Source organism: Solanum verrucosum, unplaced genomic scaffold (assembly GCF_900185275.1).
Source record: "Solanum verrucosum unplaced genomic scaffold, falcon-dt-bn FXZP01000210.1, whole genome shotgun sequence".
Lineage (NCBI taxonomy): Eukaryota > Viridiplantae > Streptophyta > Magnoliopsida > Solanales > Solanaceae > Solanum > Solanum verrucosum.
In genome coordinates this window covers 2,722,095-2,745,579 of record NW_026020045.1, presented here as the reverse complement: position 1 = coordinate 2,745,579, position 23,485 = coordinate 2,722,095, and the positions used below count along the sequence as shown (strand labels likewise).

General features: G+C 36.7%; 1 protein-coding gene across 2 annotated transcripts in view; it reads right to left on the bottom strand.

The window, feature by feature from the left end:
- LOC125821738 (uncharacterized) overlaps positions 1 to 18,918 on the bottom strand; it is a 40,406-nt gene extending 21,488 nt beyond the window's left edge. The window contains exons 1-6 of one of the 2 annotated variants that reach the window (XM_049501121.1): positions 18,717 to 18,918; positions 10,123 to 10,324; positions 4,422 to 4,554; positions 3,976 to 4,127; positions 3,328 to 3,411; positions 3,159 to 3,221 (exon numbers count right to left, since the gene is read on the bottom strand). In XM_049501121.1, the coding sequence (XP_049357078.1) occupies positions 3,159 to 3,221; positions 3,328 to 3,411; positions 3,976 to 4,127; positions 4,422 to 4,554; positions 10,123 to 10,266 (576 nt within the window). In that variant the 5' untranslated portion in view covers positions 10,267 to 10,324; positions 18,717 to 18,918. Of the gene's footprint in view, positions 1 to 3,158; positions 3,222 to 3,327; positions 3,412 to 3,975; positions 4,128 to 4,421; positions 4,555 to 10,122; positions 10,325 to 17,890; positions 17,930 to 18,716 lie in introns of those variants that run through there. The other variant, XM_049501122.1, reaches the window with a different exon arrangement.
- Positions 18,919 to 23,485: the final 4,567 nt, after the last annotated feature.

Sequence of the window (23,485 nt, the reverse complement as noted above, 5' to 3'; positions counted from 1 at the left end):
TTCAGAGGTGATTTTTGTACACCAGGGATTTAGTTCTCCATATTTTGCTACTATAACCTCCTTCCAGAGAGCTGCATCTTCCTCAGTGTATCTCCATAGCTATTTCATCAAAAGGCTTTCATTTTGCAGCCTCAAATTTCTGATCCCTAAGCCCCCTCTTTCTTTGCTAAGAAGAACATTCTTCCAGTTGACTAAGTTATAACCATTTCCCTCCTTATTGCTTTTCCATAGGAAGTTCCTTCTAAGCTTGTCTAGTTTTTTCACCACCTTTGATGGGATTGGAAACAAGGACATCACATAGGTTGGTAAAGAGTCCAGAACAGAGTTTATGAGGATCAATCTACCCCCTAGGGATAGGTATTGCGCCTTCCATCTAGAAAATTTCTTCTCCGTTTTCACCAGAATACCATTCCATATCTCCATTGTTTAGTGTTTGCTACCCAGGGGCATGCCCAAGTATATGGTAGGCAAATGCTCCACTTTGCATCCCAATATATTTGCTAGTTGCTGGATCTGAGGGACCTCATTTACTGGAAAGAGACTACTTTTTCCCCAGTTTACTTTCAACCCTGAAACTGCTTCAAACAAAACCAAAATCACTCTGATGTAGCTAATCTGTTCTGCTGTAGGTTCACAAAAGATAATAGTATCATCCGCATAGAGCAGATGACACACTTCTTTTTCTTCCCCCACTCTATCTCCAACCTGAAAGCCTCTAATCCATCTGTTTTGTGTTGCAATCCTCATCATACTATCAAAGCCTTCCATTGCCAAAATGAATAAGAAAGGGGAAAGAGGATCACCCTGTCTCAGCCCTCGTTCTGATTCGAAAAAGCCCACGGGTTCCCCATTCACAAGGACAGAAAACTTGACTGTTTTTATACACACCTCAATCCACCCCATTTGTCTGAGAGTATTCAGAAGGAAAGACCAATTCATGTGGTCATAGGCTTTCTGAATATCCAATTTGCACATTAGACCAGGGGCTCCTCCTTTCATTCTTGAGTCAATGCATTCACTAGCAATGAGTGTTGCATCCATGGCCTCCCCTTTACAAAAGCCATTTGATGTTTGTTGATCAATTTCGACACCACCTTTTTTAGCCTTTCAACCAACAATCTAGCAATGATCTTGTAGACTCCCCCCACAATTCAAGGTAGATATTAAGGGGTACGAATGGGAAGTATGGTCTCTTCTCATGAAGCTAGATAAAAGAAGACAGGAGAGACTAAACAATACTGAAATTTCTTCTCCTAAATCAAAATGGCTAGAATGAAGTGAAGAATCTTCTTCCATTTGGGGTAAAATTTAAGGATGGAGAACCAAGAATTAGGGGAAAGGGAATATGCAGTGGGTCTCAATGAAAGTCCATATCATCTCGTGGGATGTGAGGGCATTGAATGACATCAACTAGAGGAGGGTGATCAAATCTCTAATTCAAGATTTGGGGGGGGGGCTGATTTTTACTGTTTTCAAGAAAAAAAAATGGAAGGCGAATATGGGGAAGTTGTGAAACATCTATTAAATAACAGGTGGGCTGATTATGTGGGATTGGAGGCCAATGGAAGAAGTGGAAGGATTTTTATCATGTGGACAGGAGAATCAATACACTAAGGTGTACATTTTGTTTCTTGTAAATTAAGCTCTACAACTGAAAATTACAGTTGGCTGCTGACTGGGGTTTATGCCCCAAATTGTCGAAGGGAAAGGGAGCAGTTATGGTTGAAATTAGGGGGTACCAAATGGGTATGTGAAGAACCTGGGTAGTGTGTGGGGATTTTAATACTACCAGATTTCCCTCAGAAAGAAAGAACTGTATAAACATCTTGAGAGCCATGAAAGAATTCTCAGATACCATCGAGGGGCTGAAACTTATTGACCATCCACTTCTGGGAGGAAAATACACTTGGTTCAGAGGAGACAATCATGAAGGTTACTCTCAGATTGATAGATTCTTGTACTCTGCGGAATGGGATGAAAAATTCAACAAGATCAAACAATCAGTGCTTCCAAGGATCATCTCTGATCATTGTCCTATTTCTTTTGAAATGTGGGGAGTGGGACTTTCCAAAGTCTTACTTTAAATTCGTGGATGGAGGTTCCTGGATTTAAGGAGAGGGTGGAGGAACGGTGGAATTCGTGTGAAGCACAAGGCAAACCTGATTATATTTTGTCTTGTAAACTAAGATTCCTGAAACATAAATTGAAGGAATGGAATATTGCTAATGGGAGGAATCTAAAGGCTAAGGAAGTTGATAGGCTCTACCAGATTAGCTCCCTGGATACCATAAAGAGCAAAGAATGATATCCGAGGAATTGGGACGACCCAAGAAGGAGATGCAGGATCCAACGATGTTCCTATCCCTATTAATTAAATAGGATAGTCCTAGTGCACCAAGGTGTTATAATGTATGGGGTCCAGGGAAGGATGGACCACAACTTTTACCGCTGTGTCAAGGCTCCCCCTGACATCTTATGTGAATTGGGACAATCCAAAAAGGAAATGCAGGATCCAACAATGTGTATTAAGTTTCCACTTTTCAGGGCTAGAGAGGGAACCATATTTTTTTGATGAAGTGTTTTATAAATCACAAAGGCATCAACAAGATGCATAGTTACAAAAGAGGAGATATCAGCTAAAAAGATAACAAAAACCTAACAAAATCTAAAGAGGAGACCATATTTGATCTACTGGTCTATTGTACACAACATTATATTGCATTCCTGCAAAAGCTATTTTCACAGCTTGAACATATGGCAATCCAATAACACAATGACAGCTTTTACTGTTACACCAAAGTTCCCCTTGAAGGAATAGATTACATTCTTTCTTTTGATAAGAAGAGAGTACATTCACAATATATTATAAATATTTACATAGCATCTACCCTGCGATTCTCAAAATAGCTTTCTCTTTTTTATTCGTAGAAGCTTACAAACTAACTAGAGATCAACTTCGTTTTCCACTTGATGGGCAAACAACATTAATAATTGCATCAAGTGTAACATATATGATAATAAATCTGTAACAGCGAAGATCTAACCATGTATGGATAAAGGTACAAACAAGCTTGTAGTACTTTAACACTGTAAGTAATGCAAGCTCATTCTCAGGTACAGAATTCAACTAAAACTGCAACCAACATATATAAAATTACCTCATAGACAAATGAATTTACAGACTCATTGTCAGGTGCAGAACCACGGCCTCTGCATTGAATCTGATACACATGAAACAGTAAAATCAGGACAACCACCATAACTCAAAGAGAAAAATTACGCCCCCGCCACCTATTCTCCTCCATGACTTTATTACCATGTACCAACCTTTACATGCTTAATGCCTTCTTTCCTCCAATCTGACAATGAATAGTATCGACTTGTATTGGTGAGATCAATCACCATACCAAGCTGAAATTAACATGCAATGAGTCAGTTGTAGTTTAGAAGATCCTCTGTTGTCAAGGTAACTCAAATGAATAAAGAGGTCAGAATAAACAAGGCATCTAATGATTGTGAAAGTAACCCAAATGAATTAATAGGACAAAATTAACATGGCATATAATGATTCTATCATACTAAGTGGCACAACAAAATAGGATATAAGCCTCAGCTTTGACATAAAACATATCCAAGATAGTGATATAAAACATCTCCAAGACCATAATTCATATGCAGTAGCTTATTAACTGATTCAACTTGTTATTTAAGTCAAAATTAGAATCTAGAGGATATATACAACAAAAAGCACTACCAACAACGAAACAAGAAAAGCTTCAAACTCGTGATAACATCTAGGAATCAAACTTTTTTTATCGTTGAAGGTCCTTCATTGAAAATCCAGTAACAAGAAAGTACTGTAAAGGTATATACAGAGGGAACAGATCATAATAGCTGTAAGAAATCAAATATTTTGAAAATAAAATCCACGTCAAGTGAATGAATAAGGACCCAAATTTAGGTTAACACACTCACTTTTCTTCCTAAAACTCTCTGTTGGTGGAGGACTTGCCTAAACGAGTATCTTTTGCCAGGAAGAACACAATCGTTGAAAGTTTCATCCAATGGAACCTTTGAAGGGATAATACAACCTATCTCCTGTCCAAATGCAGGACAATCCAACCAACCTGCATAGGCAATCCAAAAGATAAATGATGTAATCGAACAATGAGCAGCAAGGAAGGGGAGGAAAGGAGAGAAATATGAACCTGTGTTAAGATAATAGTCAAAGAAGGCACAGTAAAGTTATGTGCAACCTAGAGTTACACTAACATGACAAGAACAAAAAGAAAGATGGACTACACGGAGGGAAGCAGGAACCTATTGCTACTTCAACAAATCATACACACACACACAGCAAAGGAGATAAGTGACACACAATAGAGAAGGAGAGTGTGTGTGTGTGTGCACAAAAAAAAAACCTGGCGGAAGTCTGTTGCTTGGCTTCTGTCTCTTCATCTGAAAGATCTCATCCCGCATTCGTGGTTGAGATGGATATGCAGGTCTATCATCTGGATGTTGTCTTTTAAGTCTTTGAATCCTTTCCTCCCGCTCCTAAAACAAACAGCATTTAGAAAGAGGGCATACAAACTAGAAAATAATTTTTTGACAGACTAGAAAAATATAGATTTTAAAAAGAAATTGGAAATCCTGGACTTCAACAATCATCCCCTACAGATAGAGATTCACACAGACCATCAGAAAATTTCAAAGCCACTAAAATATGCAGAAGCGGTCGGATTTTGTGACACTCTGGAGATTGCAGAAAACACAGACAAAGACATGGGAGCAGAGGTACTACTTAATAATAGGGGGGAGAACAGTCTGGTGGTGGAAGAAGATGAAGCACCAGTGGAGAGTCTAAACAAAATTCCGGAGGAGGGAAACTGGGTAGTGGAAGATGTTGTACCACTTCACGCGCAAACCCAAACAGTAACTCTTGATAAAGAAATGGATACAACTATTTGGGTTCATGTAAATCAGGAACACCAGGATACAACATCTACAGATGACGATGCCATGTCAATCATCCAGGAGGAAAGTATATTTGATACAGAGGAGCATGTAGAGCTAGAAAATAGAGAAGTGGGAGCTCTGAATATTGAGGAAGCCATCCCTCTTAATTCCACAGAATTACCAGAGACAATTGAACCACCCCCAGACCCATCAGTACAACTTTGGGTTCGGCAGAATATTTTAGCACTGGGAAAAGATTTTGGGGTTAATTTTCATGGGTATGAGAAATTAGCGGAGGAGTTGTTTATGAAAATAGATGGTAAGAGGAACAACCTTGTTGAAGCTACAAAAACTTCGATTCCAGAGACACCTAAATTGAAAGGAGCTAAGGAACTAAAAAATTTGGAATCTGGTACCAAGTTCTTTAGTTATGGATCAAGAAGCAGGGGAGAATGCAATATTGATCGTTCTCATGAAGATTAATATTGTCTCATGGAATGTGAGGGGGCTCAATGACGCGAGAAAGAGGCAGTTGATCAAGAGTCTGTTGCACACTTGGAAGGCAGATGTATACTGCTTTCGAGAGACTAAGCTGCAGGGGGATATAAGGAAATATTGTAAGAGAACTATGGGCAAACAGATGGGTGAAATATGCCCAATTAGAAGCTAGTGGTACAAGAGGGGGCATTCTCATTCTCTGGGATGGTAGAGTTTGGGAGGGGGAAATATGCGAGGTAGGGGCCTATTGCATCACTTGCAAATTCATGGGAAAAACAATGGATTTCAGCTGGCACATGTCTGGAGTATATGTGCCAAACGACAGAGAAGAGAGAGAAGAGGTCTGGTGGGAACTAGCATCGGTGAGAGGGCTTTTCCCAGGTCCCTGGGTGGTGGGGGGTGATTTCAACATAGTCAGATTTCCTTCAGAAAAAAGAAATTGTACCAGATTCAATAAGGCTATGTTAGACTTCTCAGATTTTATTGAAGATACGGAGCTAGCAGATGGTATTGTTCCTCCTACGACCATTGGCAACTTTCTGAAAATATTTTGTGTTCCTGTCCCCCTCCTTAAGCCACAAGCATCTTGATTTTTGCCTCCAAGATACCTCTTCAATTTTTGCTAGCTTTTGCAATTCCAACTTCAGACATAGAACTTTGGATTTCTCTTCTGGAGTTTGTGCTCTATTCTCTGAAGCATGTTCAATAGCAGCTAATTCCTCCAGTGCCCTGTTTCTATTAGTGTCAATTTTGCCATACACCTCTCTATTCCAATTTGAGATATCTTTCTTCAAGTATCTGAGCTTCTGGTATAAAATAAAATCTGGTGTCCCATTAACAGAGTAACTTTGCCACCATATTTTGACCTTCTTCAAGAAGCCTTCTTCCTCTAGCCACATATTTTCGAACTTGAAGTAAGATGGATTAGACTCCCAATCCCCACATTTCAAGAGTATAGGCCTGTGATCGGAGACAACACTAGGGAGTGCTAATTGATTGATTGCGTTAAAACAGTCATTCCATTCTGGGGATATCAGGAACCGATCAATTCTTGATGCTTGAATTGGATCGTCTCCTCTAGTCTAGGTATAGAATGCCCCCTGCAAAGGCAAATCCATGAGGCCAAGGTCCGAGATGGTGTCATTGAAGCTACTCATAGCCTTGGACCTTCGTATGCAATTGTATCTCTCACTTTCAAAAGAACACACATTGAAGTCGCCTCCTATGACCTAACTGTCATCCCATAGTCCTCTTATTGCTGCAAGCTCATACCAAAGATCTTCTCTTACAATGTTTGTATGAGGCCCATAAACTCCAGTGAAACACCATCGGAAATTTTCCTGCACACTTTCCAGCATACATGAAACTGTATAGATCCCCTGATGTGTGCTAATATTTACCCAGTTCCTCTTGTCCCATAGAATGATGATGCCTCCCCTTGTACCATTTGCTTTTAATTCTGCACAGCTGGCCCATCTGTTTCCCCATAACTGCCCAGTGATCAAGCTCAACCATTCCTCTAGTTTGGTTTCCTGCAAACATATTACATCAGGATTCCACTTTATGATTAAGGACTTTATTGTGCTCCTTTTATTGATGTCGTTGAGCCCCCTGACATTCCAACTCAAAATTTTTACTTTCATCCAGAGAAGGCTTTGTATTTCCTACCCCTAACCCTCTTGTCGCCATTATGTTGTATCAGGTCACAAAGACGCATCTTTAGTTCATTCTCTCCCTTCTTCCTTTTTGGGTTGTCCTGCCCCTGAATTGCCTGTTTTTGTTGTAACTGCAGTTGTCTCCGTTGTTCCATTCTAAGCACCATATCTAGGAGTTCGTGTTCAAATACAGCAACATTTACCCCGAAGGCCTTGCAAGCTTTCACCATCACAAGCTTGGTCCATTTGGAAGTTTCAATGACTGTAGGGGTGAGATTGCCTTCATCGCTGCAGGATAGAGATGAAGAGTCACAGAAATTCTGGGAAGAGTAGTGTGAATCTGATGTGCTTGCCAAGATTAATTGATTATTCTGAGGAGAAATTCGTGGTGCCCTAGGGATTCGGATCTTTTCACTCTCATCATCTGCATCGAGCTGTTCTGACGTGTACCCTCCCAATGCTTCGCTAATTTCAGTCTCCTGGTTGAGACTTGAAATTTCTGTGGCATTTGCTAAAGGGTCAAAAGTGTTAGACACGATGAGGCTGCTAGATGCAGTGCCAACATATTTATTTTGGGCTGGCCCTTTTGCTTTCCAGTATGTTTTAGTATGTTTTCTTCTTTTTGGCCCGTGTTTATGATAATCCAGCGGCCCATTAACATTGTTGGCCTTTGCAATTTTACCTTTATATGTTGAGGGTCCCACTCCATCCCAGAATTTTGAATTTTCTGGTAAAATCACGTGCTGACCCACCTGCCTGTCAGTAATCTTTAGCGGTGCGAGACTCGATGCTTCCCTTTTGCCATCTTTTGTCGCGTTGCTATCTCCGGCACTACTCTTGCTATTTCCGGCCACCCAAAATTTTGCATGGGTGTCAATTAAAATCGTGATTTCAACGTTCCGGTCTCCTACTTCCAGTTTAATCTTGTTTGGAAGGACTGTCCCCGACTTCTTGACACAGATCCGAGCCCAATATAGATGATTCCTCCATTTTGTATCTTCATCTGTATCCACAAAACCCCCACACATATTACCAATAACCTTGAAAGTGCTTTCTGACCAAGCATGTAACAGAATACCCAAGGCCTTAACCCATTGAAATTCTGAGATTGGTGCATCAATTTCAGTTCCGGCCTCCGGCGACCACCACTTGAGAGTCAATTTTCTACCATTCCAAAACCATTCTCCTGCCATAATCCGTGCTGCCTCCTGTCGTGAAGGCATTTCGAATAGAAACTGATTGTGTGAGAGAGGAGTGATTTTCAGACCCGCCGTGATTTTCCACCTGTTTAAGAACCACATCTGGATGACGTCGGTGTTGGGACTTGAGTGGAAAGGATCGTTGAATATTCCAATTAAGCATTGTGAGAGGAATTTGGAACTATCCAATTCTGCTGCGTGACTGATTTTGATGGAGTTTTGAACTTCAGTGGCTGCGTTTTTGGTATGAACTGGCCAATCAGAAGGAGAAGCCGCCTCCCTGAATGTTCTTGCCAGTGGAACCCTAGGAGGCTTTGAAGTGCTATGCAGATGACCTAGAATTTTTTCTGCTATGTCAGCCCATCCACCATTGCAGATTATTTCCGGGATAATCACTGAAGATTTCCGATCACCAAGCACTGCTTCGATCCTGACAAAACGACCATACATGTTGAAATTCTGTACGACTCTGTAGATGTATGCCTCAACTTTCCTCCCCCATCTCCTACAGAGACCCCCTGTTCCCCTTGATGCTTGTTTCATCGCTTCACAGACCCATATTAAGTTATTTGCATCTATTTTAATTCTGCTTGTGAATCTTCTGCTCCGCTCGATCCACAGAAATGAAAAGAGTCGTCATTTTTGCTCTAGGTGCTCTTTTTGTGAATGTGAGACTGAGACAATAAATCATCTCTTTCTACATTGTAGAGAGACTGAAGTTATGGCAGATTTTCATCAATTTAAGAGGCATAAGTTGGACTATGCCAAGGAGCATCAAAGAGGCTCTAGCTTGCTGGAACAGAGATGGGAATCAGTCGGGACACAGGGAGAGATGGAAGATTGTCCCAGCCTACATTTGGTGGACTATGGATGGAAAGGAACCAGAGATGTTTCGAAAACAAGAGTTGCTCTCTGCAGAAACTGAAGATAAACTGTCTAGTCCTTTTCTTTTTTTGGTGTAAACACGAATATCCTCAAGAAGAAGAGTATATTCCTAGTATTTAAGATTATTTATGAAGCTTAGTATGGACACCTCTCCCTCTGTAATTTTGTTGTAAGTATTACTGGAATACTTTTCTGAGTATTCCTTTTGTTCATAATACAAGTTACCTTCTTCAAAAAAACAAAAAAAACAAAAAAATGGAAGTCGCCACAATAATAAGATTCACAAGAACATACCCCTATCTATGGGCAGTCCCCTATCCTTTTCCACTATCATAGAAAGAAGCGACAAAGAAGCAAGTTCTATTTCTTTATTTTCTCCCCCTTTTAATGGAGACGAGATTGGTAAAAGGAGGTACGAAGTATGCAATGCAACCAAAAATAGTTTCAGTCAGATAGCTGACTTGGAGATAACCAGATTACCAACAACAATGCTGAATTCCCCACTGCTCAACAACCACTCTTCCCCTTCCATTTGATGAGCTCAAACTGCCTGCTGTGGTAGAAGGGGAAAAGGAAAAAAAAAAAAAAGGGGGGGAGGGGGGGATAACTCTTTAGATTTATTAGACATTGTAGGCGCTCCTTGAGCAAGTAGGGGTTTCAACTTTCAGGATTCTTACTTTTTGGTAATCAATTACATCCTCTGGATTTTGATTTGATGAAATTTACTTTATTTGATTTTAAAAAGATAAAGGCAGCACGCAAAGCTTTCTACTGTTTATTACTCTGTCAAAGACAAGCAGCAAAGAGACAACCAATATAAAAGAGACATGTATCAAACAAAGAGCCAAGAAAAAATATGGAATAAAGGAGCAAGTTCAAGTAGTACAGCTCAATAGTTGATATAGAGAGCAATATGAACAGAAACGTACGCGACGTGAAATCTCTACAGCACTAGTGACATAATCTGCATGCTCGTCACTAGGTAATATAATAGGTTCTTGCGGTTCATCTTCTAATTGTTGTCCAAAAATCTCGTCGTCATCCTCTGGCTGTGGCAAGGCATTCAGATCCATGCTGGTGATTCAAGTCTCAACACAAAGCATATCATGTAAGCAATGTATAGTTCTGTTCCTACAACAAACAAGAATGACATCAAATTGTTCAGACCAAAAATAAGCTAATAATCTTATATGACAACTGAAAAGGCTGAATTTATTCAAATCTAAATGCATCATCCAAATATTAAAACTTAATGAACCAAACAAACCGCATAAATTTGGATATTAAAGAAATACAAAACCTAACACAAAAGGAAACAATGCTGGAGTCTAGATGATATGAAACAGAACAATAGTTGACTCAAATCATAGAATACAACCCTTTTAGGGCCAGATACTAGAGAGCAAAGAAACATATCAACCCAAAAGACTCATACTGATCTCCAAAGTGTCATCATTTGGGTTTCATTTGGCGTCACCAATACACAAAATCGTCAATTTTGAAGGAGAGAATAATTGTTTATGAATGACCATAGTCATGAAGCAACAAGGCAAATAACGGGTAACTCTCTACTTTAGCAGAAACAAGAGTTTTTGGCTAAAAACATCCCTAAACTATACTCCCAATTTAAACTACATCCTTAAATTATCCTTTTTAACAAAAAACATCCTCCAAGTATTTAAAACTTAACAACTTTCATCCCTCTATTTAAATTTATCAAAAAATTAGCGAATTCCACACAAAAACATATGCAATTCATACTATTCTCATAAAAAAAATCTACAATATTATTACCGGTTGGAAAAAGCATCCAAAAAAAAAAATTAAAATTGAGACTCATGCTTGCTGTTAAAAAAACAATGTTAGGACGGTGTGAGTCTACGAGGAGATATGATCTTTACTTCTCCTTTACCAACTAAATGAAGTTGAAGCTTAATTTCACACCATCTTCACCTTGCAAAGTCAAAATGTCGTTAGATCAATAATTTTTTGGGGCAAATTAATAATTGAAGTGATCAAGATTCAGCTAATTTTGATCTCTAGTACTCAAGTTTCGTTTTCCATTATTAGAAGTAAAAGTCTTCGATCAACACCACTTTTTGCAGATTAAATGAAAAAAAACATTTCCATTGATAATTCTTTGATATCAAATCAAATGAAAAATAAATAAAAATAAAATTGCTAATTAAAGGAAGATAATGCAAAACGTTGTTACTAAAAAAATTTATAATATTTTTTTAGATGTATGTCGAATGAACAGAATTGGTTTATTGGGGTGATTTAGGGAGTTTTAATTTGTTGAGAGTAGTGTGCACCGTACATGTTGTGAAGAATTTGTTAGTTTTTGACAAATTTTAACAAAAGGATGAAAGTTGTCAAATTTTAAATAATTGAGGGATATTTTTTGTTAAGAAAAATAATTTAAGGATGTAGTTTAAGTTGAGGGTATAGTTTAAGGATGTTTTTTGCCAAAAACTTCCATGACAGAGTTTGTGTAAGTGTGATTTGAGAAGTTGAGGAAATGTGGGAAGGGTAAATGAATTCCCTTTGAGATATTGTTTATACACAATTATGGGTTTACTTTTATGCTCCCATCCAGAGTTCACAATTACAAGCTAACTTTGTTTGCTTTAGACATTGATGCATAGACACGTTAAAAAAAAAAAAAGGAAAATATTAGAAAGTTGAATATATTTGTTCTCTGAACTAGGAAGTATATTAATCATATGATCAAAGGGAAAGAGTGAAGAGTTTGTTGAATGACAAGATACAATTAAATGAGGGACTGTGAATATATGACTGTTTCACAAAAGAAAAGTCTGGCATTTAAAGAAAGGGGTCAAGTGAACATAAGGGGACAAAATAGGATAAGTGAAGACACTTAAGTGATAAGTCTTCTACCAAACAAAAGAAAAAAAAATGAGTGATTGAGGAAGTACTTCTAAAAGAATTTTTGTTCACTTATGATCCTAAATATAAGTTCATTGGCAAAACCTAATGAGAACTTGTAATCCTAAATATAACTTTGTTGGCAAAACTGAACCAGATGAATCAACCCTACAGACACCATTGTTTTGGAAGTGAACGGCGATAAAAGGCGACAAGGATTCGCCTCACCACAAGGCGAGGCAAGCAGCAAAGCACTCACCTTTTTGAAGTGCGGCCCAATTAATACCAAAAAATTAAAATATCTGATTGCATATATAAATAATCAAAATCTCAATAGCAATAACATATTAGCAAATATTTCAATTCAAAAACTGAAAATAGATAGTACATACTTAGAACTTGAATGAGAAAAATACATAACAAAAGTAAAATTTGTGAAAAAAAAGACAAAGATAGAAGTGACTCTGAAGTCTGAAAAAGAAGAAGGAAAAAGAATCAGAGGAAGAAAGAAATCTAAAGAAGAACATGAAAGAAGAAATACATATTGGTCCGCCTCGCCACAAGGCGAGCAACGAGGCACTCGCCTTTCTGAAGTGTGGCCCAATTAATACCAAAAATTAAAATATTTGATTGCATATATAAATAATCAAAATCTCAATAGCAATAACATATTAGCAAATATTTCGATTCAAAAAATTGAAAATAGATAGTACATACTTAGAACTTGAATGAGAAAAATACATAACAAAAGTAAAAACTGTGAGAAAAAAAACAAAGATAGAAGACTCTGAAGACTGAAAAAGAAGAAGGAAAAAGAAACAGAGGAAGAAGAAATCTAAAGAAGAAGAAGAAAGAAGAAATACATATTGGTTGGACTTTGGAGTCGCCGAAAAGTTTGGCTAGTCTCCCGAGGAGTCTAGTCGAAAACCCTTAAATTACCTTTTAACTTTCTAAACCCTAAATTGGTCGCCTTTTTAAAGAATAAAGAAAATACAAAAAGTGACGCCTTTCTCGCCTCTCGTCTTTGTCGCCATGGCGTCGCCTTTCGAAGATCGCCTCGGCACAAAGCTAAAAGGTGATGAAGGATCACCTCGCCTCGCCTCATTGGCGGCAAGGCAATCACCTTTCACAACACTGACAGACACTAAGTGGAAAACATACCTGGGCATCTTGAGGAATGGAAAAGGGCTTACTTAACAAGTGTGGCATTAGAAAATTTTGCGAGGAGTCGTAAAAAATCACATTGTCGGAAATAAAGAAATAACTTCCATCTCTTGGACGGCTGCCTTTGGGGACAACATTTATGATATGGACGGGAATATGTTCTTGTTTGAGTTCCCAAACAAGAGTATGGCATAACAAATTTTGTGGAGGCTTAGAGATGGAGGACAAGAAAGATTAGCTTGCACCGGTGGAGCCCCACAATAGGTTATACAGGATCCCACTTCACCTTTGGTCGCAAAAGGTTTCATTGAAATTGGAAATATGTGGTGGATGGGTGGCTACTAAGGAAGAAACTGAACTCAAGAACCATCTCAAGTGAGCGAGAATCAATATCGGGGGGATGGTTGGAATTGTCCAAGTGAAGTATCCATAGAAAGAGATGGGTGCAAGTATCATTTTTTTCGATATTGGTCAAGCAAAAAGCAAGATTTGAAAAGAAGTTGCAAGTGATACAGCGCACCAAAGAACCTGTAGGATCAAAGGCTTCTTTGGAGTTTCGACCCGAGGGCAAAAGGAGTTGAACAATGTGGAAAAAGAGTATGATTACATGCAAATTCAGACTGTATCAATGACAAAGGACATGGAGACAGCTGTTCAAAACCAAGGTTAGTTAAACATACTACATAAGTGTCAATTGACAACCTTAGGGGCCATTTGGTAGTTGGTTTGGGGATGAATCATGCAGGTATTAAATTTGCAAAAGTAATACCACATTTGATAGTTGTTTAGGAGGTATGTTATTCATGAATAAAATTAATACGACGTATAGTTTGCAATTTAGAAATTCACATAACTAATACATGTATAAGTTATCAGGAAATCTATGTATTATTTTATGCAGGAAAGAAGATGGAATAAGTAAACCCTTCATAACTAATCCACGCATAAAATAAATACATAGATCCCCTCATAATTAGTTCATGCATTACTAATACCTACATAACTTTAACCAACTACCAAACGACTTCTAAATGTATAGAGCTAACTCCCCTGTGTTCAGGAACGACAGGGAAGGGTACCATATTACATTCATGTAATATGAGGTTATTCCCTCCATGCAATAATGCAACTGTCCTTTCAGTAACTTGGTTATTATACCTCATACCGTTGATACTTCGAATGTAATGTGGTACCCTTCCTTGTCGTTCCTAAACACAGGGAGTTAGCTCTATACATTTAGGGGTCGTTTGGTACAAAGATGCATAATGCAGGGATTACTAATGCATGGATTAGTAATGCAGGGATTAGTTTTTATCAAGTGTTTGGTTCATTGTTACCCATTCAACTTTATGTTTGGCTTAAAACTCTAGAAAAAGTTTCTTTCCTATTATACCCTTGAGTTATTATGAGATTTTATATTTCATTTAACTTGTCAAGTCAAATACTAAAATATATATAAAAAAAAATATTAGTAATTTTGAGGTGTTATATGCCACTATAGAGATCCTTGATAGCACAGTATATTTCTATTTTTTTGTTGGTCAAATATACCTTAAACTTAACATAGATTTAAGGCTACTTAAATTGTTCAAATACACGAAGCTTATTTATAAAAAAAAATAGTTCAAGTGGTCAATCGACGAACTACATTTTAAAAAAACCAAAAAAATCAACCTGAATATAACAAATCAAACATGGAGAAAAAAATTATTAGTTTGTGAAATCATCAAATTATATGGAACGAATTTGGAGAATTTAAAAGAATATTTATAAATATTCTCATATAAATTTTTTTTTAAAAAAGAGCATTAAATTACAAAAAAATAAAAAAGAAAATAGATTTGGGGATAGTTTAGTCATTTAGGGGTCTTATCCATGTATTAGTATTCCCTCCCTTTTCTAGGGATAAAATAAGGCCTTGTATGAAGTATAACTAATCCATGGATTAGGTTAAATAGAGTAACCAAACAATGTTTTTGTTGGACTAAATTTTAATCCATGGACTATTTTGATTAATACCTCCAACCAAACAGGTCCTTAGGAGTTCATTAAACTTTATTTAAACTTATTCTAACAACTAAATAACATTAACTCTAACTAGTTTAAAACTAATTCCAACAACTAAATCCATCCCTCTAACTGGAAAGATCTGATCCAGCTAGTAGAGAAGCTTCCATGAGACCAAGGTGACTGGTGTACTGGAAAAAACCTCCTGATCACTGGGTAAAACTCAATACTGATGGCAGTGCACTGAGTAATCCTGGTAGAATAGGTGCAGGTGGTATACTCAGAGATCAAAATGGAGAAATGATTCTAGCCTTTGCTACTCCATTAGGGGAAGGAACTAACAACCAAGCTGAATTGGAGGCTGCAATATTTGGTATGACCTGGTCTTTACAGCTAGGGTTCAAAAATGTCATTATAGAAGTGGACTCCCAACTATTGGTGGACTGGATCATGCTCAAAACCATTCCCCCCTGGAATATTAGCTCACAGACACAGCAACTCCAAGACCTCATCAAGCAGGCAGATAATTTCAGATGCAATCATACCCTTAGAGAAGCCTATTTCACTGCTGATTCATTATCCAAGCATAGCCACAAAATCACAAGCCCTCAATTATATTTTAACAGCCAGCAGCTACCAAAAGAAACAAGAGCTTATCAGCAGCTGGACATTATGGAAATGGCAAACTTCAGAAGAAGAAAAATAAAGAGGATCAAAAAGCCTCCTTGAAGGTGATCTGATCTTTAGGTCTGTAGGTTAGGTGCTTATTCTCTTCTTACATGTAAGGGGAGAGTCTCCCTGATTTATGCTTCCTAGAATCTTTGTATTGAGAGGAGTCCAATCTTTAGGTACATAGAAGCTAGGTGTCATCTTTCTAGTACGGGGATGAGTTGACTATCCTTAGTAGGAAGGTCGACTTATGAACCATCATAAGTACGGAGGTAAGGTTTATGTCCCCCTCTTTGTATTTTGTTTTGTTTATCTATGATAAGGCCTGGGGGTGTTGCTAAGCCCTGACCCCCCCAAGGGTCGTTCAAATAAAAAAAAAATAAACAACTAAATCCACCAACTAAACCATATTACTTCAAATAATAAATCAAACTAGGGGTAATTAAGTATTATTTGAATTTATTTCAACAACTAAACTATATTAACTCTAACTAGGTTTAAACTAATTCCAACAACTAAATCCACCAACTAAACCACATTATTTCAAATAATAAATCAAACTAGGGGTTAATTAAACTACATTTGAACGTATTTCGACAATTAAGCCACATTACTGTTAAACTAGTTCCAAACTAATGCCAATAGGATCAACTAGTGTTGGTACATATGCTTAATAAACACATTATCCCTAAATTTAAAGTTAAGTGTCAACACTAGATGGGCATAACTCGATCTTGCAAGAAAATCAATTTTGTCATCAATAGGATCAACTAGTGTTGGTACTTATGCTTAACAAACACATTATCCCTAAATTTAAAGCTAAGTGTCAACAGTGGATGGGCACAAATTGATCTTGCAAGAAAATCAATTTTGTCAGAATCAAATAGAGCAAGCAAGTCCGTAATTAGTTCGGCTTACAACTTCATTCCCAGAGTAAGGAGAAAGAAGACACAACGTCGGGGAAAAGCTCTGAGAGGGACTTCTCTGAGTAAAGAGACAAGTAAGGGTAAGAGTCATTCCAATTGAGTAGGTGAAGAGTCTCTTTCAAGCCAGATCCTTTACCACGCCTAACTAAATTAAAGAAAGTAAGAGAGAGAGTGGCAGCCTATGTCTTAAATGAAAATAAAGGACTTCCTTATCCCAAGGTTGTCACTGAATGAATCTGGTAACTTTTGCCGCCAGAGAGCTGAGGTGAGTATCATCACATCGCCTCCGACGACTTCTTTTGCTTTGTAGCTACGGCTCTTATCCTTCCTAAGTGGTTCGTAAGTCTTTCTTAGTTTAGACTTCTAAAGACTGTTTGCACCCCTTGTTCCTGCTTTAGCCTATGAGGGATTGCTCTTGTTGTTCTAGTGTTATATATCTATAGGAGTAGAGTGAGTACTGATCTGATAAAAAAAGGTGGGGAAGGGGTATGGTTGCATATGGTGCCAGATTTGGCAGAGCAGAGTGAGTACCACTGGCTGTTTAATTTGTTTGTATGTATTTGCTCTACCCCCCACCCACTCTCCTCCTTTAGGTCGTACGTACTAATATATTGTTGTTAAAGTGTACACCTGTACACCTTCATTATCAATAGGATTAACTAGTATTGGTATTTATGCTTAACAAACACACTGTCACCAAATTAAAGCCAAGTGCCAACACTAAATGGATACAAATCGATCTTGCAACAAAATCAATTTTGTCATCAATAGGATCAACTCGTGTTGGTACTTATGCTTAACAAACACATTATCACCAAATTAAAGCTAAGTGTCGACACTAGATGGACACAAATCGAACTTGCAATAAAATCAATTTTGACATCTATAGGATAACTAGTGTTGTCATTGATGCTAAACAAACACATTATCACTGATGAACACTCTAAAAATTCAAACAAACCCTAAGCAAAATGCAAGTATTGTACATTGAATAAGAAAAAACTAATATATACAATAATTAAACTTTTGGAGGAAAAAATACCTCAACTTTTTTTAATTAGGGCTGGAGATGGAAGTGTTGGAGGCAGTTGGCTCAACGGAGTCGGAGATTGCAAACTTTAATTAGATTGTACCCATGCACTTAGAATTTCGTACACTAAATTAATACATTCTATAGTTGTTGAACTTTTTCTTTAAAAAAAACTACTTTAACAACAGATAGATATCACAAACGACTTAGAAAACACATAAACATTATACTCTTATAAATCGCTAAATGCCATAGTTCAATCTGATACATTTTCCAAACACAATACCTCTTTCTAAATAAAAGACAAGACAACAATGCCATATTTGACTTCCTATGTTCCAAAAACACAATACTCTTATGCTAGCAATTGCGTGGAAAAGACACGGGCAGAAGGCAAGTGACCATTCCAAAGATCAACTTGCAATTATTGCACTGTCTTAATAAGCTGTTGTGGGTCTTTTTTTTTCTTTTTTAAGCTAATTACTGGTCTTTTAAGGAAGAATCGGAAATTGGGGAATTGAAGTCTCTGGTCTTTGTTGGAAGAATCAGAAAATGGCGAATTGAAGTCTCTGGTCTTTGTTTAGAAGAATCAGAAAATGGCAAATGTAGCAGTGGGATTTCTTGTGGAGAACTTGATGCAGCTGCTGGGGGACAACGTAGAGTCAGGCAGGTAGCTGGAGAGATCAAAGATATACGAAACAAAGTCAAAGAGATCCGACAGAATGATGCCATTGGCCGTCAGGCCCTTCACAATAATGATTTATACGACCGAATGATGCCATTATCTATTGCAATTGAAGTCTCTGGATCCAAAAAATTAGTTAACTACTTTTATTACCTTTGAGGTTGCAGAATGGAAGTGCAGCACTACTGCGACGTGAGGGGGATGCTACGTGCGGCGGCCTGCGACGTGCGGAGCTGCTGCGATGGCGACGGCGACGTGCGAGCTGCTGCGACGGCGATGTGCGAGTTGCGAGCAGCGTGAGACTGAGGCTCGAGGGACGGGTTTCACCTGAGACAACACTTAGGGTTTTGAGGGAAAGGGAAAAATGATTACCACTAATAACAAAATTATCCACCATAAAAGTTGATAACTTTGTTTTTTAAAAAAAGGTTTTAATATACCGACTTTAGGATGTCCATAATCTTTAAAAACCTATATATAGATATATATTTAAAAGATGTCGATATTGCCAATTAAAATTATTAAATATCTATAATAAATAAATAGTGACAGAAAATTTGATATTGTTTAAATTAAATAATAATTTAAATATACTGGTTGAGATCGGTGTTTATTAATTTATTTTAGGGGAAATGGTCAAAAATACCCCTCATCTTTGATTTATTAGTTGACTATGTTTTTACCGCTAAAATGAAGTTATTTTTACACTCGTCATCTAACAAGTTTGTCACATGTACCCTTCAATTGGATAGAAAATCTCAAATCAACAAAATAACTCGATTTTATTTAAATTACTCAATTTTAACTTGATCCAACCCACCTTATCAGGTAACCCACTTGTGCTCCTTTCTAAAAACAATCATAATTATGGCAAAATAAAGTCTCTATAAAACAAGCATAATCTCTAACATAGAAACGAACATATAATAACAGAGACAAATGGACAATAACAACAACAAATAATAATAAGAATAATAATAATAAAATTATAAGACACAATCCAACAATATGAAAATAGTGTAATAATGAGTATGAACACAAGAACAAAACAATGATTAAATATGAATAATCAGAGCATTATTTTTCAGTCACATCTAAAAATTTGTCGAAGTTACTAGAGCTTGGAGCTCTGGTTCATCGTTGTTGGTTTGCTCCGATCTATCGTAGTTGGGGTTCCACAGTGGTGGTTGGATTGTGTTCTCGATTTGGGTCTAGATGAGGTCGAAATAGTGGATTTTGGTTGTTTTGGTGGTTGTTTCAGGTTGGGGTTTTGTTTACTAGTAGCTTTTGAACTGATTGGTTGGTGGTGGCTCCAGGTGCGAGTTCATCTTTTTTTACTCCATACTTTACTATGAATTTTGATATTCTTCATGAGAAACTTCTTGATCCCTTCAGTGTTTCTACACCTGTTGGTGAGTCTATTCTAGCTGAGAGAGTTTATCGTGATTGTGTCATTTTCGTCAATCAAAAGGACACCATGGTTGACTTAGTCGAGTTAGACATGGTAGATTTTGATGTTATTCTAGGTATGGACTGGCTTCATGCTTGTTATGCCTCAGTTGATTGTAGAACTTGAGTAGTTAAGTTCCAGTTTCCTAATGAGTCAGTTATTGAGTGGAGGAGTACTTCAGCAATGCCTAAGGGTCGTTTTATTTCATACCTTAAGGCGATAAAGTTGGTTTCCAAGGGGTGTATCTATCACTTAGTCCGAGTTAATAAATCTAGTAGTCAGTTCAAGTTGTGAGTGAGTTTCAAGAGGTCTTTATATAAATTTAAATTTATCAATCAACAGAAGTTTATTAATATAAATTTTAAATAGATATTTCTTCAATTAATAATGTATTTCATATCCGAATTATCTCTCTCTCTCTATCTATCTATCTCTCTCTCTCTCTATATATATATATATATCTATCTATCTATATATATATATATATATATATAAAGCAAATGTAGATCAGGTTATGTGGCACCTCTTTAACACCATCATTGTTATTTATCTTTTTTCTCTATTTTGTTTCTTATTAATTTAAAAATTAACTGTAATCTATCCTATTTATGATGTTTGATTAATTTTTTTTAACAATCGTATTACTTCATTGTCTATAAGTTACTACAATGATTATATTAATTTTAGTTATAATACATATATGATTGAAGAAGTGAAAAAGTCACTCTATGTCTTCTCCTTTCTTAATTCATTTTAATTACTCTTTTTTAAATTTCTAATTTTTATTTTATTTTTTATGAATATATATACACTAAAGTTGGATTTAAAAAGGTTATATGACACTTATTTAGGTTAAGAAATTTTCAATTATTTTTACCTTCTTCTAATTATAAATTAATAATATTTATTTATATTTTATGTTTTTTAATTTAATGTATTTATAAGGAGTAATTAATTATAATTCATAACACTTTAATTTCTACTTTTAAAAATTATAACATTCATAATTTGCATGTTCATAACCCCCAAATTTTAATTTGTAATATCTTATTGTAATCCTCTATTTTGCCTATATAAACTCATATTTTGTTCATGAATACGCCAAAAGTTAGTCTTTCTCTTCTCCGTCACTTTTGAGTTGTGAATTATAACATGTAAAATGAAACGAATAAATGAAGATAAGAAATATTTTATCTCAAAAATATCTTTTTCATTTTTATGTAGTTAGTTATGCTTTCTTAATTTTAGAATGTTTTTTTTACGTATTCATTAGAAATATTCTTTTCAACGCGTGTGCTTCCTTGAAAATAACTTTGAATTCAAGGGGCATTTTGGACATTCACCAGTCACATGTTTATCTTTCCCCGCATCAACCTTAGTGCTTCCTTGGATGTGCAACACCGCCATTTCCAGCTCTATTATCTCCTCTTCCTCTCCAATTCCTCCTGCTTTTTTCTAGAGTTAGCAGCTGTGTTCTTCACCAATTTTAACAACACTTTCGTCTTCAAACGTCTGCCCTCACTTCGTCTCTTTTTGTTGTTAATTTGGTACTTCGGTGGCTACTATCTCAGCAGGTTGTTTATGCTATTGGGTAGGCATTTCATAAATTATCTCGTTTGCGATGAAAAAGAGTTCAAAATTGAGACCGATGGAGAACTTTAGATAGCCCAACTCTAAACCATGAATTTCTCCATTGAATTGTAAAAACCCTTATGCTCTTTAACATAGAAATACTTAATTTTAATAGACTCTTTTCTACTGTAAAATGGTGGAATGGATCTCTATTGTTGTCATCTTTCGTATTCCCTTGATTCGTCACTTTTTAAATTGTTAAAGCGTCTAGAGAGTTTTTATCAAAATTTTATGAAAGTATACTTGGTATTGTGTTCTCTAGCTTCTACTCGTGACTCTTACATGACAACAACACAATATGTCTTTGTTCTCGCGTGCTTTGTTATCTATTTTTTCAGAGTGAATAACCACACACCTGTCCGTCAGACATTTGAATTAGAAAGGACCTTTAGGATTAGTTGTGCTTTCCAGTTGGAGTACTGAAGGTAAAGTTGGATAATTCTGGCAAGAGGGTGTTTTATAAGAGACTAAAGGTCCATTTGATTTGTTGTAATGGCTTCAAACTAATGGGGAAGCATGTTATGTTTCCTCGCCATATAATTCCGCACTGGAAAGTTGTATTACAGTGAACTTATATTATATTTATTAGTGCGTCTGATGCTAATGCAATGATTTCTTATTCAGAGACAAGATGCAAATGTTTGTAGTAGTTAGATACTTCATCTGGATTAAGCCAGGTTTTGTCACACCCCGAGCCTACACCCTGGACGTGGTCAACACTTGAGAACCATTGTTGGCCCCAAGCGAACCCTTGGACTGGCTCAACTCTCAGTGGAAGACTTACTCAACGTAAGATAAACTCAAAAGATAAAGTTTATTCAACTGTCTCAAAAATAAACTCACAATATTTTAGAAATAAAACATTCACTAGCCTAAGAGGCAACCCAAGTCTAGAACATCAACAACTGAAAATGAAAAGACTCATGAACTACTATCTATTTTATGTATGAAGCCTGTAATACTATGAGGGATGTCAGGACAAGACCCTCGATCATCCTAACAAACTGCAATAACCGAAGATAAATAAGGGATCATCCGGAAGCAAGGAGGCTCACCAAACAACTCTGGAACTCAACTGGATCAATGAAGCGCTGGTTGATGATCCTGGTTACCTTTATCTGCATCATGAAAGATGCATGCCAAATGGTGTCAGTACATGGAATGTACGAGCATGCAAGGGGAAATCTAAAACATGACATAAGCTTGAACTGGAACTGAAGAAACAACTTACCTCGTCTCAACTCAATCTCAACTCATTTCAATATAAAAACAATAACAATAACGTGGTATAAAGAAAAGATTTTAAAATAGTAGATAACAACTCAATGTATTGGAAAATACAATATAACTCAGTTTGTATGTAAAAGTACAAAATAAACTCTGTTTGGGAGATTCTCTAACTGACAACCATCACTATGAGCTATGTGATGATACAACATCTTGTCAACGCTGCCAGAACTATCCTATACCTTGTCGGGGTATAGAAATCCTCAACTAAGTGTATCCACTAAGCTATGCTTAAAAAGCAATAAGGAATCATATAAAAAGTATGACCCTTTCTACCCACGTCGACTACATGGATTATGAGGACTTTGAGTTATCTGAACTCGTCCCCATATTGGTGCTCAATACTACTCCCAAAATATACCTTAGCGCATATGTTTAAAAACATTTCCTCATTCTCAAATTTGAGATTATTACTCAAAAGATTTCTCTGAAAAGAGATAGTACTTAAAACCCATCATGAACTCCTTTGGAAATCGGTGTTTCCTCTCATCTTAAATGTAAAAAACATTTACTAAGGAGGATACTTAGTTCCCATATATAATTTTGAAAAAAA